At 35.0% G+C, this 18,283-nt stretch overlaps 1 protein-coding gene across 3 annotated transcripts in view; it reads right to left on the bottom strand.

Annotated features, from left to right (window-relative positions):
- Nucleotides 1–5,032: 5,032 nt before the first annotated feature.
- The window catches only part of LOC132122487 (disintegrin and metalloproteinase domain-containing protein 12), a 92,507-nt gene continuing 79,256 nt past the window's right edge, over nucleotides 5,033–18,283 (bottom strand). The window contains exons 16-24 of one of the 3 annotated variants that reach the window (XR_009426388.1): nucleotides 17,386–17,584; nucleotides 16,391–16,468; nucleotides 13,593–13,701; nucleotides 13,366–13,501; nucleotides 12,362–12,506; nucleotides 10,010–10,222; nucleotides 6,287–6,441; nucleotides 5,229–5,439; nucleotides 5,057–5,075 (exon numbers count right to left, since the gene is read on the bottom strand). Coding sequence is in view for 2 of the 3 variants with exons in the window: in XM_059532821.1 (XP_059388804.1) it covers nucleotides 5,370–5,439; nucleotides 6,287–6,441; nucleotides 10,010–10,222; nucleotides 12,362–12,506; nucleotides 13,366–13,501; nucleotides 13,593–13,701; nucleotides 16,391–16,468; nucleotides 17,386–17,584 (1,105 nt within the window). In the remaining variant the exon portion in view is untranslated. Of the gene's footprint in view, nucleotides 5,440–6,286; nucleotides 6,442–10,009; nucleotides 10,223–10,604; nucleotides 11,277–12,361; nucleotides 12,507–13,365; nucleotides 13,502–13,592; nucleotides 13,702–16,390; nucleotides 16,469–17,385; nucleotides 17,585–18,283 lie in introns of those variants that run through there. The other 2 variants (XM_059532821.1, XM_059532822.1) reach the window with 2 other exon arrangements.

The following is an 18,283-nucleotide window of genomic DNA, read 5'->3' as shown; positions in this document are numbered from 1 at the left end:
ATTTCTAATGTTTTTGAAAGAAGTTTCTTCTGCTCATCAAGCCTGCATTTATTTGATCAAAAATACAGAAAAAATGTAGTATTGTGATATATTATTACAATTTAAAATAATTGTTTTTAAATCTATTATACTTTATATTATCATTTATTTCTGTGATGCAAAGCTGAATTTTTAGGATCATTGTCACATGATCCTTCAGAAATCATTCTAATATGATGATTCATTATCAAAGTTGGAAACAGTTCTGCCGCTTAATATTTTTTCAGAACATGTGATACTTTTTTAGGATACTTTGATGAATAAAAAGTAAAAAAAAAAGATATGTTTTTAAAATATAAATATTTTGTAATAACAATATACACTACTGGTCAGTAATACGGGGTCAGTTATTTTGTTTTCTTTCTTTTTTTTAAAATAAAATCAATACTTTTATTCAGCAAGGATGTGTTAAATTGATAAAAAGTGATAGTAAAGAAAATATATTATTAGAATATATATTATTAGAATTTTTTATTTTATTTTGAATAAATGCAGTTCTTTTTAACCTTTTATTGATCAAATATATTAGACAGCAGAACTGTTTCAACACTCATAATAAATCAGAATATTAGAATGATTTCTAAATGATCATGTGATCGACTGGATGTCACATGTGACACTGAAGCTGGAGGAATGATGCTGAAAATTCAGCTTTGCATCACAGGAATAATTTTTTTTAAAGTATATTCAAATAGAAAACTATTATTTTAAGTTGTAATAATATTTAACAATATTACTGTTTTTTTCTGTATTTTTGATCAAATAAATGCAGGGTTCATGAGCAGAAGAAACTTTTTTCAAAAATATTAAAAATAGTAGTTTCCAAACTTTTGGTCTGTACTGTGTATATATATATATATATAGGACAGTGTCAAAAGCAAATGAGCTGTTCTGGGACATTTTCATCAACTAATACTAAAAAAAAAATAATAATAAAAAAGGTTTTACTCGTAATAATGTTTGTTTAGTTTATCTTAAGGTACTAAAATAACTAAACCTGAAACTAAAATAATAAAAACGAGTATTTTAACTAATAAAACTACGTAGTATGTCAGCGATACTACATTAACACTGGTGTGTTTGTGTTGGTCTTGTGTGTGTGTGTGTGTGTGTAGTGAATCTGAAACACCTGTCACACCTGTATGTTTCACCTGTCACATGAAAAGCCTGATGCTGGTGTGTGTGTGCTAAAAAAAAAAAAAGCTAAACAGAAAGGCATAAAAAAATGACTAAAGCTAAAAGCTGATTTAAAATAACAATACAATTTGGAAAAGTATATAAATGATTAACAGTAAAATAATAGTAGAAATTTAGCATATAAAAATCTTAGCTTATATTTGAAGTTATATGCTTTAATGTGAGTGATAAAGTCATATATTGGTATGTGTTGTGTATATAATGTTTAAGTCATTCATGTGAAGCATGTGATGGCTGTAAAGGTGTTTATCTTGCAGGTGGCTGTGCTGAATAATTATGAGCATCTAGTTCAAATCCTGCTGGACTTTCAGAACCAGGTCAGAACCTCCTAAAATCAGATCAAATAGAGAGACTGTTTCCTACGATGTTTCACTTTGAGATGCTTGTCCTGAAAAAGATCTTAGTTCAGAGGCTTCATTTGATCATTATTTACTGCTTTTTTCTTTTGTCTGAAAAAAAAAAATATTTACAAGAAAAGAGTTTTTATTTCCTTAAGTCTGAAATTGAAACTATTTTTCATCAAATCCTTCCAAAGACTAAATGATCTGCTTTGCTACACATTCATTGTGTTTTATGTCATCGATATTTCATGTCTGTTTTTATGTCTCCTATTTAATTTTAGATGAAATGTGAGACAAAATTAATACTTAAATGACATCTGAGTTATGAAAGAGCAATGCAAATTTCCTCTTGGCTTATTCTTTAAACATAAAGCACATTTTCTGGCTTCACCAATCTGACTGGACTTTTTCTCTGTTTTAGGCTGGAATCAGTGCTGTGCAAATGTAGTGCTTTTGAAAGGAGGGTAAAACAACTGGATACAACTCATGAATCAGCTCTTTGATTCAATTTCTTCAGTTTCATCTTTCTTTCAGAATATCATCAGTCTGTTTGTGGATAAGAAGTGAGAGAAATGAGACAAACCACACCTCGGTTTCATATTCCTTTATGCCGTTATTTGTGTGCTGCAGACATCAACGTACAGTTTCTTATTTCACATTTTCTTAATTAATCAAAGAATTATCATAAAAAAGCAGTTTACACCCGTGACACTGAAGAAAAAACAAAAAGAGCATTACATGAGCAGATTTACTGAGTGCAGATACAACGTGAATCAAAGTGAATAATAACTGTGATTAAAAGAAGCAAGGCAGTTAACCTAGAGACACGTGATCATCGTATCATCAAGTCAGCGTCTAGATCTGAACAGTCTCTGTGCGTACTGTAATGCACTGTGTGGTTTAACACTGTAAAAAGGCATCGAGACACTCGCGATGTTTGCTAATACAGTGAATGAAGATGAATTTACAAATGTAAACACTGAGATATAATGGCACTCATAAGGTGTCAGAATAAAGGCCTAAGAGACCCACGTTTGAGATCATGAATGGCTCAGTGGCAAGAAATTATAAAGTGAGAAGACTCAGTCTTGAATAAAAACAAGGTATATTAGTGCCAAACATCAACTTACAAATGCAGAGTCAAATTTGCAAAGTGTGTATATTTTTCATTATTTATTATTAAAATACAGTACCATTCAAAACTTTTTTTGAGAGAGAAATTAATATTTTTATTCAGCAAGGATGTATTAAATTGACTCAAAGTGACAGTAAAGACATTGTTACCAAAGATTTCTATTCCAAAAAAATTCTGATAATTTGAAATAATGATTCCTGAAGGATCATGTGACACTGAAGACTAAACTAAATTGTAATTTTTCAATTGTAATACTATTTCAGAATATAAAGGGTCTTTTTACTGTATTTTGATCAAATAAATGCAGCCTTGGTGCACAAAAAAAAAAACTTTTGAATGGTAGCATGTATAATTTTGATTGGTAAAATATGCTTTCATGTCTGTTTTCAATCTTTTCCATCATTGTGCATCATTCTTACAATTCAATTTAGTCATATTATGTAATGTAGTTATATGTAGTTCCTCAAAGTGGTAAGTTGCAGAACCAAAGCTAATTTGAGTAACAAGCCTTTATGTATAATGCACTATAAAGATATACAGAATGTTCCCTGTTATCCATAAATAACTGTAACCAAAGGTTAAATTCATTATAATGTTTGTTTGTCATGTGTTTGTTTTAATGCATTATACTTTCTAAAGGTGTAACAATGAATAGATAAGTATTATAATTGTATAAATATTGTAAATTGTGGTTGCAATTATTCATGAGATCATACAGTGCATTATAAGGTGCATAATTAATGCATTATATATAAAGGCTTTAAGTGTTACCACAAATTGTGTTCATTTTGACCCCCTTGGCAGTAAATCATGACCATAATCACTGCAAAAACTGTTTTTAAATGTTTTGTGCACATCAGATAATTTTAGTGCACTGTGTTTATTTACTCTGACAAATCGCCCATGAACCTTTGCCAGTGATTCAAAACCACTGACCACAGCGTGTTTGAGGGAGACCAGAGGGATTATGGGACTATTTAGAGAAGGATTCATGTGTCTGTTTTCATTAACCACAATCCACTTTTAATGCTCCATGTGGCAACATTATTTGGGTCAATAAGCAAGAAATCCATGTAATCCGTTTAATCATTTCCCAACGGTAACTATTTCAAAGGACATCTATGAGAATATGGCTGCATGACCATGACATCAGGGCCCGGTTTGGTTTTCTGGCTCTCAGATCTGTCCAGTCAGTAAAGGTCTTCTCAAGAACTGTCTATCTGAACATCCGACAGGTCACAGGAACACAACGTCTGTGTCTGTCCATCATCCTTACGAGCATTGAAATCAACAAAAGCTGGATTTGGAGCATATTGTTTGTTGCAAATGTTTTCAGACTCAAAAAAATAAAAAAATAAAATAAAATAATGAGAGAAACAAGACTTGTTTAGTGAAATGAAGTGAATTCAGAACATTATTCAGCTGCACAGTATTGTAAACCTGTGCAAGTCCAGGTCATATTTCATCTCAAAATCAAAAAGTAGTACGACAGCCTGTTTTGAAGACTGATTGCATTAAACACAGTTTCTAATTCCCCATTACTGCAATAAACTAATGAAAATAATCCTGACCGGATGATTTTTAAATGAATTAATTAATGAACTTGTTTGTTTGCAAAAATAAATTCAGAGACTGAAAAAGTAACGAATGCTTAATTTTAACATTAAGATTTCTATGACAAAAATTAAGCACGTTTTCCACTCAAATTCCCAGAAATGCAGCATAAAATAAGTAATAAAATTAAAATATATAATTTAAATGTAATATTTTCAATAGTATTTGCTTTTATTTGTGCTATAAAAATAACATTTTCTTTCATTTTCATTACTTTTTAAAATATTTTTGTTACTATTCAAAAAAATACTTCAGTAATGAGAATCATCATGGATAGCCTAATATTTAAAATAAAAAAGCAAAATATTCAGATTTATTCAAATAATTAAAATATCAGGGGGAAACCAGCTTAATTTTCTTAGAATGAAAAACAAGATACCTTAAAAAAAGTAGTCTAATTTTACTTTATGCAAAATTTGATTTTAACATTTTGTTCCTTTTAATCTGGGATAAAATGTGACCTGGACATGTTATTGTGAGATTATTTTTATATAGATTTCTTCAACATCACTTAAGTTCTGCATCTGTAATTCAGGTTTAATAATGTACAGGTATGTTTGAAATATATAATAAAAATGGCCATTAAATCGAATGAAATTGTTTAAAAAGCCCTTTTCATATACCAAATAACATCACAGACACAGAACCATCAACTCCCAATTCACGTTTCCATTTACATCTGGTTTACAAACCAGTTTAGCATCCACGTGACGTGGTTCATGTTCACAGATAACACGTCTCGTCTTCATCTGCTGGTACACAGTCGAGAAAATGTCAAAACAACAACAATAGCAACAACGACAAAAGGACAATCTGGTAAACGTTTGAGAAAGTGTCAACCACAGTGCACTGTGCTCAAATAAATACGCTTGTAACCGACATAAATAACACGTGACATGTACCTGAGCTTGGACTCATAGCACCGTTTAGAGGGAGAGCACCGCTGGGGTCAAAGGTCACCCCTCGCATCATCACGTGTCCCGCAGAGGTTCATAGTGCAAAAAGCGAGCGTCTCCAGGGACGAGATCCCTTCTGTTCGGCTCTCAGCTGCTGAACTTCACTCCGGCTGTGAAGTGAGGCTTCGGCAGGGTGGGCGGCTGTTTAGGAGGAGGCCTGCAAGTCCAGTAATAAGGTAATCAAAAAAGCATACACTGTCTTAAAGGAACAGTTCTCCCAAAAATGAAAATTTGCTGAAAATTTTGTCAACCTCAGGACATTCAAGATATAAATTAAAATGTAAAATAGAATCACCCTCAAGCCATCTACGATGTAGATGAGTTTGTTTCTTCATCAGATTTGGAGAAATGTAGCATTGCATCAGTGTCTCATCAACAGATGCTCTGCAGTGAATGGGTGCCGTCAGAATGAGAGTCCAAACAGCTAATAAAAAAATCACAATAATACACAAGTAATCCACACATCACTCCAGTCCAGCAATTCATGCCTTGAAAAGCCAAAAACTTTATTTGTAACAAAATAAATCTTCAAACCAAATTCAAATCCACTTACATATTTATTTAGAGCTGTTTTGGACTCTTTTGACTTGTAAATGGTGCTTGATCTGTGCACTAGAGGAAGCATTACTACAGATTATAGATGGTCTTTTTCCAGAAACGATGGTTTAAACTTTAAACGTCCTGATGATGAATTTGTTTTTTTTTATAATCACACAGCTTTTGGCTTCTCCAGATGTTAACTGATGGACTGGATTACTTGTGTATTATTGTGATGTTTTTATCAGCTGTTTGGACTCTCATTCTGACGGCACCCATTCACTGCAGAGGATCCATTGACGAGACACTGATGCAATGCTACATTTCTCCAAATCTGATGAAGAAACTCATCGACATCCTAGATGGCTTGAGGGTGATTAAGTTTTCAGCAAGTTTCAGTTTTTGGGTGAACTATTGCTTAAAATGATTTGACACTTTGGGCAGGTGTTCCTTGGGTGTATCTGTACCTGCAGGGCTGTGGGTGAGGAGTGGGTCGCGGGGCGGCTGGGGTCGGGATGGGCGCTGGAAGTCGCACTGCCGAAGGGTTACGAATCACCCGGATGTTTCGACACAGAGGGTCTGCAGGAAGAGGCTTCTGGGGTGCACTGGGCTTCTCGAATGCCTGTTAGAAATTTGAGGAACTGAACTGATTACACACTTACTGGCTTTATATAGAACCCTTAACACCTATGGAAACTTCCCTTTACAAAAGCGGTTCTTCGTAGTAGTAAAATTAAGATGACTGAAAATGTTTTAATAACTCTTCACTGAAAGGTTCTTTGTGTAACCATTATTGGTTTAAATTTAAATTACTAACATCTGCAATCCAGTCAATTTGAAATGAAACAGTTCTCATCAAGCTGCTGTTCACATCCATTTTTTTAGCTCTATACTCTACTGTACATAATCAACTGTTTGTTCTCCATTTTTATTTCTCCCAAGAAATTTCAGCAACAGCACATGTTGTGTTTACTTTCATAGTACATTTTTGGAGCTTACGACAGCAAATCTGAAATACCTTTGTGTTGCATGGAAAAACAACTATGCAGGGTTCAACCATAATCCTGACTGACCTTTAACGTTTTGGTCACTGACCAACTCTTGAGAAATACTAGTTCCTTTCTTTTGTCCACCAGAGGGCAGTACAAGCTAATTTAACATTGCGTGGCTTCACTGCTGCCATTGGGACTCTCTCCAGGGGTCATGTGACACGTTCATATGTTCCCAATCTACACACTGACTATGAGGTAATGATAACCTGCTACCTGCTCTCCATCTGCTCCTCATTCTCTCTCATCTCCACAGAAATCCAAACATGATTTCACAGCTCGCATCCCTCTGTCTTTTACATTTCAATATGAAGCTGAATTGCTCTGAACTGCTCATATCTCAAGCGTTGCATGATTGCTGTTGACAGACGCTCTTTGTTTTTTGTGGCTGATAAAAAGGTCTTGAGAAAGTTTGAATGGAGGGACTCTCATGTGTCTCCTCGCCAACGCTTCCACAGCAGAAAGTTTTGAAGAGCTGAATCAGCGATGAATGACCTGCCAGGTCTCACACACACACACACACACACACACACACACACACACACACACACACACACACACACACACACACACACACACACACACACACACACACACACACACACACACACACACACACACACACACACACACACATCTGAGACCCCAGGTCTTCTGTTCATCATCTCATTTAATAGTACATTGTTGTTCAAAAGTTTGGTGTCTGTACAATTGTTTTTTAAAATACATTTTTACTTTTATTCAGCAAGTGCCCCAGCAATTACGCAGAACACTCTAGCAGCACCCTATCAACCTCTTTAAACCCCTAGTGACCACTTTTTGGATAAAAGCACCCGCTAAATGCATTAATGCAAAAGAAAATGTTTTAAAGAACCCCAAAACCGATATAAATGTTCAAGAAACCCATCTTGCTGAAACCAAAAACCAACAAAGAACACTACATTTTAAAGTCTTATTAGGTCATGTTTTAGCAAGTTTTGTTTTGTGCCTTTTGTTTTCTTTTGAAAGGGTTGGGTTTATTTTCACCTGTTCATTCTCTTCCTCTTCCTGCAAGCCGTCCATCCACATGTCATCTTATAAAACATACAAAGACTCTTTTTTTAAAGGTAGATTTTTATGGGACAAAACAACAAATTGCTATGATTTACCAAAAAACAGGCAGATGTGTGGACCGTCCACAGACACTGCATTTAATGAACCTCGTCTGAGACAGATGACCTCAGGTCATTACCTTGAGCCAAACATCTCCATTCTAGCCATTGTTATTTAATGCACATTTTCTGTTTTTTGTCGTCAGCCTCTTTTAGTAAGATTTTTACAAATGGAAGAGCAATTAAGATTATTATTCAGCTGGTGTTGAAGTGTCCTCCTGAGGTTAATAAACAACCTCATTACCTTGACAGCAGATGTTAGAGATGCTTAAATGTCTTTAAATGTGAACGTTACTTCTAGACGTTTGTACAGTGTCTGTGTTTGCAAACATCAGTGAGTTTTTTTGTGGGTGGAGCCTATCTGGCAGAAAAGGACAGTCTTAAAGTATCAGTATATGGAAGACATGGAATAAAAGGGTAAAACAAAGATAATTTTGAGGTTATCAATTCAAAATTTTTCTCACAATTCTGAGATTCTAATTGCACAATTCTGATCAAATCAAAATCTCTCTTTTCCCCTCGGAACAGAATCATGAGTTTATATAAAACTTTTTTGCTTTTTTGCTCAGAACTGACAAACTTGCAATTGTTGAATTAAATACATTTATAAAGTCCTAACTAGAAGATAAAAACTTGCATTTGCAAGAAAAAAATCTGAATTGTGAGATAAAATAAGTAAATGTTAAGTAAAATATTAATAGTAATAGATTTAAATAGTATTTCATGCTGTAACTGTAGGGCTAATAAAATAGGTCCCCTGTGAACTACATTATGTGAATATTATGACCTATTGTTTAAATCTAATTTTTGCTTTTAAAGTAAGGTAATCATAGCAGTTTTCAGCCATAGTCTGTCTGTTTAAACATCTGTGTTTAGCTTCAAACAGCATCTTTGACGACAGGATTCTATTAAAATTATTTGCATTCCGACTTTGACATCCAAATGCACAATACATACTTATTCCATGGATTTTACCCGTTTCCCTCCACTTGTTACAAGTGTTTTTCTGACTTCTACCCAAAATTGGTCTATTAGGACTGTACATTTCTTAATCTAAATAATTTAATAATATGCTGATTAATTGCATGTATCAATAAACACTGAGGAAACACCCAAAATAAACATAATTCCAAGATATTGTGTCAGAAGAGTAAAAAGTGAGTTTAGAAGTCAAAGTATTTCATTGAACACAAGCCGATCAATGACCTATACAGCACACAGCAATGCATTTTGAAATCGAGTTTGTCAATCTGTCTGAGGCAGACTATTTTAAGCAATGTCAAAACCTTGAGTTTCCGTTCCATTCTGATCGACTCGCTCAGTCTTTTATTGGCTGACCAGAGGCTTCACCCTGCATTTTCTTTGGATTGCATGAACCTCTGAACACACTTGAGATTTAACACGACTCTGAGCTCTAATGAAAGAGGCCTGTTCACACCACTGGAGCGCCAACATTAAACTGTAAAACTATTATAAAATACTACAGTGTGCATTAAAAATCAGCTCTATCTCACCATTGCAACACTGCTGGGGAATGAGAGAGCGATAAAAATAAATGAAATCAGTAAAGTACAATGAACCTGCTGACATGTATAGAAGTGTACACAATGTTATTATGAGTGGTACGATTGCTCATAGTTATTGATTTGAACAAACCCCCAATGCTAAGTAACAAAATCAATGTGCTGTTATTTTTCTCAGTATCAGACACCTGATATTTTCACCTGCAGAATGATAAAACAGGTCAGAGACACACACTGAAGGAGGAGCCCATGACAAATCTAGAGACAAACACCTAAAAATGCCCTTATACCCTCCCAGAAGAACAACAACGCAAAGCAATCACCAAGAACCACCCACAACAAACTAGTAACTACCTAACACCCTAATAATCACCCAAAACACCCTACCAATGCCCAAGCTACCACTCAAAACACCCAGTCTTGTTTTATATATGCAACCCCTGCAGTGTTGGTATATTTGCACTCACCCTGGCGATCTTGCAGACGTTCTGGCCGGTCATTCCCGCTGGTGGAGCGGATGTGTGTGTGTGTGTGAGTGCTGGTGGAGGGGCTCTGGGTGGAGACGAGTGTGTGTGTGCCAGTGGCAGCGTGTGAGAGAGGTGGAGCAGAGGGCACGGGGGCAGACGGAGGAGACCATGAGACGGGACCACAGAGTCCACCGTCTGGAGAGGAGACTGGGGCTACAGAGACACAGGTAAACATCAGGTTTGACTGGCAATTAATATCTCAATGAACATTCAATATACAGCATGCACAATGCAGTAAAGCAGAATTCACACAAAATTAATAATTTCTGTCATTTATTCACTCTCATATCACTTAAAAATAGTTTGACTTTCTTTCGTGAAATACAAAATGTGATGTTGGGCAGAATGTTCAAGCTGCTTTAACAATGAATGTATGTAAACAAAAATAATAAATAAATCATCAGATCACACTTATTTGAGTCATTTTTAGCATTTAGTTTTAGATTTTAAATTTATATATTTTTTATTTGACAAAAATCCATTATTTAGGTATGTGCATTTGTTATTTTCTGTTTGTTTTATAATATTCTATTTAGCTTTAATTTGTTTTTATTTTAGTACTTCAATTTATTTAATCTCACTTATTGGCAATGGCAACATTTCTATTTTATTTTTTATTTTTTTAAGATTAGGTTTTTCCATCGAACATTTTTATTTTATTTTAATTTAAATATTTTTTTTTATTTAGAAATAACGTCACTCTTGCAACTGAGATACTACGGTGGCTTTAGAAGATCTGGGATATAGTGCACGAGTCATACGGTCTATTTTTTTATAGTGTATTTATTGAGTTTAATGTCATTTTTGGAGCATGAGAGCACCATTCAGTATGAGAAGGAGCAGCTAGAACATTCTGAATAACGTTTCCTTCTGTGAAAGAGAAGGTCATATAGATTTGGATCAACATGCAGTAAATGGTGACTCATTTTTGGCTGAGCTATCCTTTTTAAATGATACAAATGACTTTCATATGAGCACACACTCGCACATCAGAGCTGTTTTGAGCTCTTGACCTGCAGCCAGATGTAACAAGAACAAAAACCGTGTATGTGTGTGTCTGTATAACCTCACCTTGCCTAACATCAAACAGACCTACATCCTCTATCTATCCTTGTTACCGTCACACATTATGAGGACCAGATACTGCAGCCGAACTTAAAGGAACAGTTCATTTACTCAACTTTAAGTTGCTTCAAACCTGTATTTTCTTTGATGAAATGAAGTGAAGTGGAAACAAGATTTAAATGCTACATGTACGTTTATCATTGATGTCAGCCACTTTCTAAAATCTTCAGAATATAGTACTTATCATGGAGTTTCTTTTGTAATTTTTTGTCGCTGTATTAATAATGTTAAAGAGCAGCATGAACATTTCTTCATAATATCTTATTTTGTGTCCCACAGAAGAAAGAAAGCCAATACAGGTTTGGGGTGAGAAAATAATTAAAAAATTATTCAAATATATATATATATAAGAAATTATACTTTCATGCAGCAATGATTCATTACATAGATCAAAAGTGAGACTAAAGACATTTATAATGTTACAAAATAATTAGTTTTTTATTTGTTCACTTTCTATTCATCAAAGTATCCTAAAATTAAAAATATCAGTTTCAATAAAAATATGAAGCAGCACAAGAGCACTATTTCTTCAGATTAGAATGATTTCTGAATGATCATGTATTACTGAAGACTTTAATGATGCTCAAAATGCAGTTTTGCATCAAGGGAATAATTACTTATTCACAAAGAAAACAGATATTTTTAATTGTAATAATATTTCAAATTGTTTCTGTTTTTCTGATCACATAAATGCAGCCTTGGTGAACATAAGAGACGTTAAAGAGACTTTCTCTCACAGTCTCTCACAGCGCAGGCTATCCGGTGCACCACAGGGGTCAGTCATGGTACTTCGCACATCCTCTAATCACAGATCTGAACTGCTTTACTCAACAACAGCCCTGAGATCACAAATGCATCCACAATCCATCTGGCTGACAGGCGTCTCTACTGATTTTCCAACAATCTGGTGGACAGCTGTGGTCTGACAGCTAAAGAGCAGGTTTTAAATGCAGAATGCTCACTTTGTCTTTCCTGTGCTTATTATTAAACAAAAAAACACATCTCTTGAGTGAGAGATGGACGGCAATTGTCTCTCCGAACAGAAATAAAATAGTGAAGTGACACACATATGCATCCAAATATGAAATATGCATATGCTTGTGTCTCTCTCAATGCATGTGTGTGTGTGCATATGCATGCAATATGTAATTGAGGGATGACACACACCTTATATATGCTGGCTGTTTGTGGTACAGCTGAAGCCTGACGCTGAGGAGATGTTCTGTATGTGGAGTGTGTTTGAATCCCAGTGTGTGTGTGAGCAGATGAGAGTGTGTGCACTGGACTGTTCAGTCTGTTGGGTCCCACAGACCTGCAGCAAAGCACAAATACAGAACCCAGTGTAGGATATCGCAATTATGATGTGCATTTTTAACAACATCCCATCTAAAAAGGAACCTCCTCGGACCTTCACATTCTAGCAAGGTTCTCTCACAGGTACAAAAACATCATCTTGCAGTAACTTTATCTGGTATTTAATAATGCTTAATACAATTCTGAAATCTGGACATTCGTCTAAATTTTTTAAACATTACTTCTTGTTACAAAGTGTTCAAAGAACATTGAAAAGTAACATTCCCATAACTTTTGCTAAAATATAAAAATGCAATGTTACCTTAAGAGTCACATAACAAAGAAAAAGGGCTTTTAAAACATGAAATTATGTTTACATAACATAATGGGAATGTTAGCAAAAGCTAATCTTTTGTTAGCTGGGATAAAGTATTTACATGTTTATGGAGTTTTGCTTTTCAAGTAAATTGATCTCACTTTAAGAACATTTAGATGTTCTATGCTTGAAAACAAGACAAACATTCTGATTAAAAACATGATTCATTTGCAGTACAATGAGTTACAAATATGTTTCATTTTCTTTCATCTAAAACAATTTCTTAATTTTTTTCTTTAGATATTTGGTATGAAAATAATTTTCCTCTTAAGATTCACCTCCTCATATTCAGAGTTAAGGGACTCTTCTTGCTCTGATTAACACAACAAGTGTGGTGACACACAGATGTCAGCCATTCACAACACTTGATACTGTCTGTTTAGTTCTGCAGGTCAGATATGCAGCAAAAATGGTCATGAAAAAACAAATTCTGAAGTTGTGTGGTGAACTGTACCGCATGGACTCAGCATGACTGTCTATTTCAGCTGTGCAAGTTTAGTACCTCAGTTTTTCAATGGTGTTCTTCTTATTGCTGAAGAACAGACTGAGCAGAGTTTTTCTCTTAATGCACACAATTATTCCAACACACAGCAGACACAGAAACGCCACCAGGATGCCCACCGTCACACTGCTGCTGTCTGCAGGCACAGAAACACACACACACACACACACACACTGAGTAGATGCTGATGAAGAGCAGTATAATGATCACAGAGACATGTTTAATACCTGTTGGTCTCATTGGGCCGCTGTCCATACTGCCTCCAAACCCAGCTTTATCACAGAACGGAGGAGCCCAGAGCCACTCACAGTGACAGTTCATATTATTATTACAAACCTGCATGCGACACACACACAAGAACACAGCAGTGATGTCAGACCCATCACATGATCACTGCATTAATATTCAGAACTTTTCATAACGGGAAAATCTTTTAGAGTTTAAATGAAGTTTTAACAGTGATAAAAGCACATACCAGTGTAAATGAAAGAATAAATGTATCTTTGCCAAAGCAAAAAAAAAAAAAAAAAAAAAAAAAAAAAAAAAAATATATATATATATATATATACATGATATACAGTATAAATAAAAATTACTATATATATATATATATATATATATATATATATATATATATACATATATATATATAAAATTTATATTATACATACATATATTATATTTATATTATATATTTTTTTTATATTCCACAATATATTTTATACGTACACGTGCATGTATATATAACATTATAATTCTGTATTTTCCATGCATTATTATTATTATTATTATTGTTATTATTTTATTGCTATTAATATTGTAAAATATAAAAATACTATATATGTTGTTTTGACCTAGACATGCTATCTTGTGATTCACGTCCTTAGTAAACCCTCAATGTAATTGCTCGATGGAAATAAAATACATTCATTTTATAAACGCTAACACAACACAGAATATAAGAAGGAAATTATTCAGTATCCAACTTTGCCAGTATCATGTGTTTATGGTGTGTGTGTGTGTTGAGCAGTCATCATGTCCTGCGTGCTGTAAGTCTGTAAGTGCACCTCCTCAACATCTACCAAACACACTCAAACACTTCCTATTTCCTCCATTTGGCAGCATTTGTTTCTGGTTCTTCTCTCTTGGTCCTGATGAGCCGCAGATGTTGGACTCAGAGGGACATCTTGATCTAATCTGAAGATTCATGAGCTCATTCATGGACTTCCACTATCTGTTTCTCACTATCTGCACAAACCTGTAACCAATCGCACCTGTTCTTCAAGAAGACTGCGTTCATTGTGATGTCCGTCATAATGCTGGAGCTCCGTCAGGTTTCACCCCTCTGTATTTACACAGACCTCATCTGGACTCATTTTTACTGTAATCTATACATGCTTTGCTTAATTAAATGAAGATTTTAAAAAGCGAGGATTCTTACAGACAATGTAAACATGTAAAACTATCACCATGTGAAAAAGAAGCTTTCCAACCAGGACCCATCATTAACTTTGACACCTGCCAGCATTAATTAATCAAACTTGTATATCAGATCAGCCTGAATTACATTTGCATTTTTACTTATTCCTATTAAATCGAAGCAAGTCTTAAATGAAAGAGAATGACTTTAAATCAAGGTCCTCAGTGGCTTTTAGTTGCATGCAAGTCAAAGTAAAATTACGATAATTATGTTCATTTGAAATCATAATGTATCCTTCCATTCATTCAAAATGTATAACAACAACAACAGCAAAAATGAATTACTATAATCTTCTAACTTGTGAAAATCATTCACATTATGTTCAGACATGTAATTACGAGCTGGAAGCTCAAATGTTCATTAAAGCTCTGAGTTTAATTCATGTGAAAACAACCAAAATATCCGAACGTCTAAAAACAAGTCCTGCTTTATGCAGTTTTGCTAAATCAACCTTGTTTTAAAGAGATTTAGATGTGCTGTATAGGAAAACATGAAACAACGCTGATTGAAATCATGATTAATTAGTGCTAATGAGAATGTGCATGCCAAATTATCATGCAATTTCCATTTAGCAATTAAATTAAGGGTTTACTTAGGTGATTCTCAAAAAAACACGTACAGGTCATCATTCAATCTCAAGAAAAAAAAAAAATTAGTTATAATATAAATTTTCTTAGTTTTATCATTTTATTTTATTTTTATAATTGATAAATGGAAATAAAATGCTTTCATTTTACATATGAAAAGATGATACAGAAATATAGGAAGGAAAGTATTCAGTATCACACATACTGAACAAGTTACAATACTCTAAAATTAACATCATGATTTTCCGTATAGCTGCTTTAAAACAATGTGCGCTCTACATAAGAATTTGACCTGAATTAATCATGTAGTCATGCACTTTGCCATCATAATTAAAAGAAATCACACTAAGCCCAGTTTGGCGTTATGAGTGTAGCCATAGAAATGAATCATTTATGAGACTGAGGACATGAAGACGAGCTGTCATCGTGTAATTATGGTAATCTTGACATGAGTGTCACATTAGATTCAGATTCCTCATCTTATCAAGAAGATTTCTACACTGTATGTAGGTCCATGGAGATGAAACTGTCCCATTATAGGTTCAGATGGATTTCTGGGCTGCTTGAAGCCTATGTGAAATCCTGTCCACCAACCTTTCTGAAATATTTCTGAGTTAAAGTGTAAAAAGTGAGTGAAAAAGTGACGTGACATTCGGCCAAGTATGGTGACCCATACTCAGAATTCGTGCTCTGCTTTTAACCCATCCAAAGTGCACACACACAGAGCAGTGAACACACACACACACACTGTGAGCACACACCCGGAGCAGTGGGCAGCCATTTATGCTGCGGCGCCCGGGGAGCAGCTGGGGGTTCGATGCCTTGCTCAAGGGCACCTAAGTCGTGGTATTGAAGGTGGAGAGAGAACTGTACATGCACTCCCCCCACCCACAATTCCTGCCGGCCCAGGACTCAAACTCACAACCTTTCGATTGGGGACAGATAGATATATACTCACCCCGTGCCCACTGCACTTGGCCGAACAGTCGTGAACCCCGAGCACACTGATGTTCTGACACTGTCGGTTTATACACATCTACAGAAACACACACACACACACACACACACACACACACACACACACACACACACACACACACTTTATTTAGTTCTGTCAGTTAGTGATGATTGACAGCTCAACTCCATCCAAACAGTGCAAAAGTGTCTTATACTGTACATGTGTCACACACAATTCAGTTTCACACATTTACTGCTTCACTTAACTTCATTTTATTAATACTATGATGTCAGGGTTATTTCTAATTATGTCAGGATGTGACAAATGAGGCATTTCTTTCCTCAGTTAACAAGTATGATTTAATTCACAACTCAATTTTGACCAAACATGCAGTTATTGCATTTTACTTTTGCATGGCACCAAATTATGAATGAATTGTAATGATGTCATATCAGGGTCAGAAATAAACTATGGATTGAGGCAAAATGCCAACTGTGTATACAACGACATTTGTGATGTTTGACATGTTTCATAATACACTTATTCTAGGCATATCAGGATTCTTATTTTTTTTTTTTTTTACATATAAATATGCATTTAGTAAACCTATAATGAGCCTAATGTAGATAGAAATATGATGTCTGGCCCAATTTCAGCACATTTAACTAGAACTAATTTTTTTTTAAATGCTCTTGAAATTCAATTCTAGGGAGCAAATAAATAATATTCAAATAAATACTTATAATAATTATTAGAAAAGACTAGCTATCCATTAAAACAACAACGAATCATGATTTATGACTCATTTAAAGTGAGTATAAAGTTAACACCAAACATCAGTTAAATGCAATCCACACATAAGCTCCAGCTTCATCCAGAATACACTAGAAACCACATAGCAACACAATTTAACCCATTCTGCAGCCCTGATGTTGTGGATCTACATGAGTTACACTTAATAAGCCGTGGTAAGCTTGTTTAATTACTCTCTTTACCATGTTTTCTCCACACTTGGTGCCAGTAAGCACGAGGCCTGGATCCGGCATGTCGTCTCCCAGGTACACATGAGTCCCTCGGCAGAGGATTCGTCCTCCTTCCTGGAGCGGGATATTGGTTTCTATTGAGACGGCATTGGTGCCAATCACTGGCCGATTGGCTCCGCCCTGACACTGGATCTTCCCACATTTAGCATCTCTAGGAAAACAACAGGAGCAAACTATTTAAAAGGCATTTTTTTTTTCAATTTTAAAAATTGAACATTACAAGATATAAATAATAATAATAATATTTATGCTTTGCATTTTACATTTAGCCTTGTTTTTTCCCTGCTGTCCGAACAGACCTGTAACCCAATTTGGGGTTGTGAACTTATCAAAAATTCAGATCAAAGTTTCCAGGCGCTAACAGTTCCCATGTTATGAATCAGAGCGTTTCCCAGACTGACACATCTGCAGTGTTTTCACAGCGCTGAAGTGTGGATCGTGGTAATGGGAAATGCATCTTTGATTCCAATGCAGCCAAAACACAGAGAAATAATGAGGCATCTTCTCCAAAAAAAGACCAATTACTGCATTCACAGGGCAGTTTCTCACGCAGTCGCGTCCAAAAAAGAAAGAAAGAGACAGACAGAACGTGGCAAGAGTCCCTTTGGCCAAAATAAAGAGTCATTAGCGGCCGAAACCCTTTCTCTCTCCGTCTGTACACTTCAGTCATTAGCGTAATTACTACATCGAGGATATGATCCATGAAGCACTTAATAAAACAGCCAATCTGAGCTCAATTAAAACTAAGTATATGACAGGTGTTACCTGCATATGCAAATTACTCTGACATTTTCAATAAGCTTGCGTTCTCTTTCTTTGAAAGACCTGTGTTGTTAATTGTCTGGCTGTT

Source organism: Carassius carassius, chromosome 40, assembly GCF_963082965.1.
Source record: "Carassius carassius chromosome 40, fCarCar2.1, whole genome shotgun sequence".
Lineage (NCBI taxonomy): Eukaryota > Metazoa > Chordata > Actinopteri > Cypriniformes > Cyprinidae > Carassius > Carassius carassius.
The sequence above is the reverse complement of the archived record's forward strand: the minus strand, read 5'-3'. Positions and strand labels throughout refer to the sequence as shown.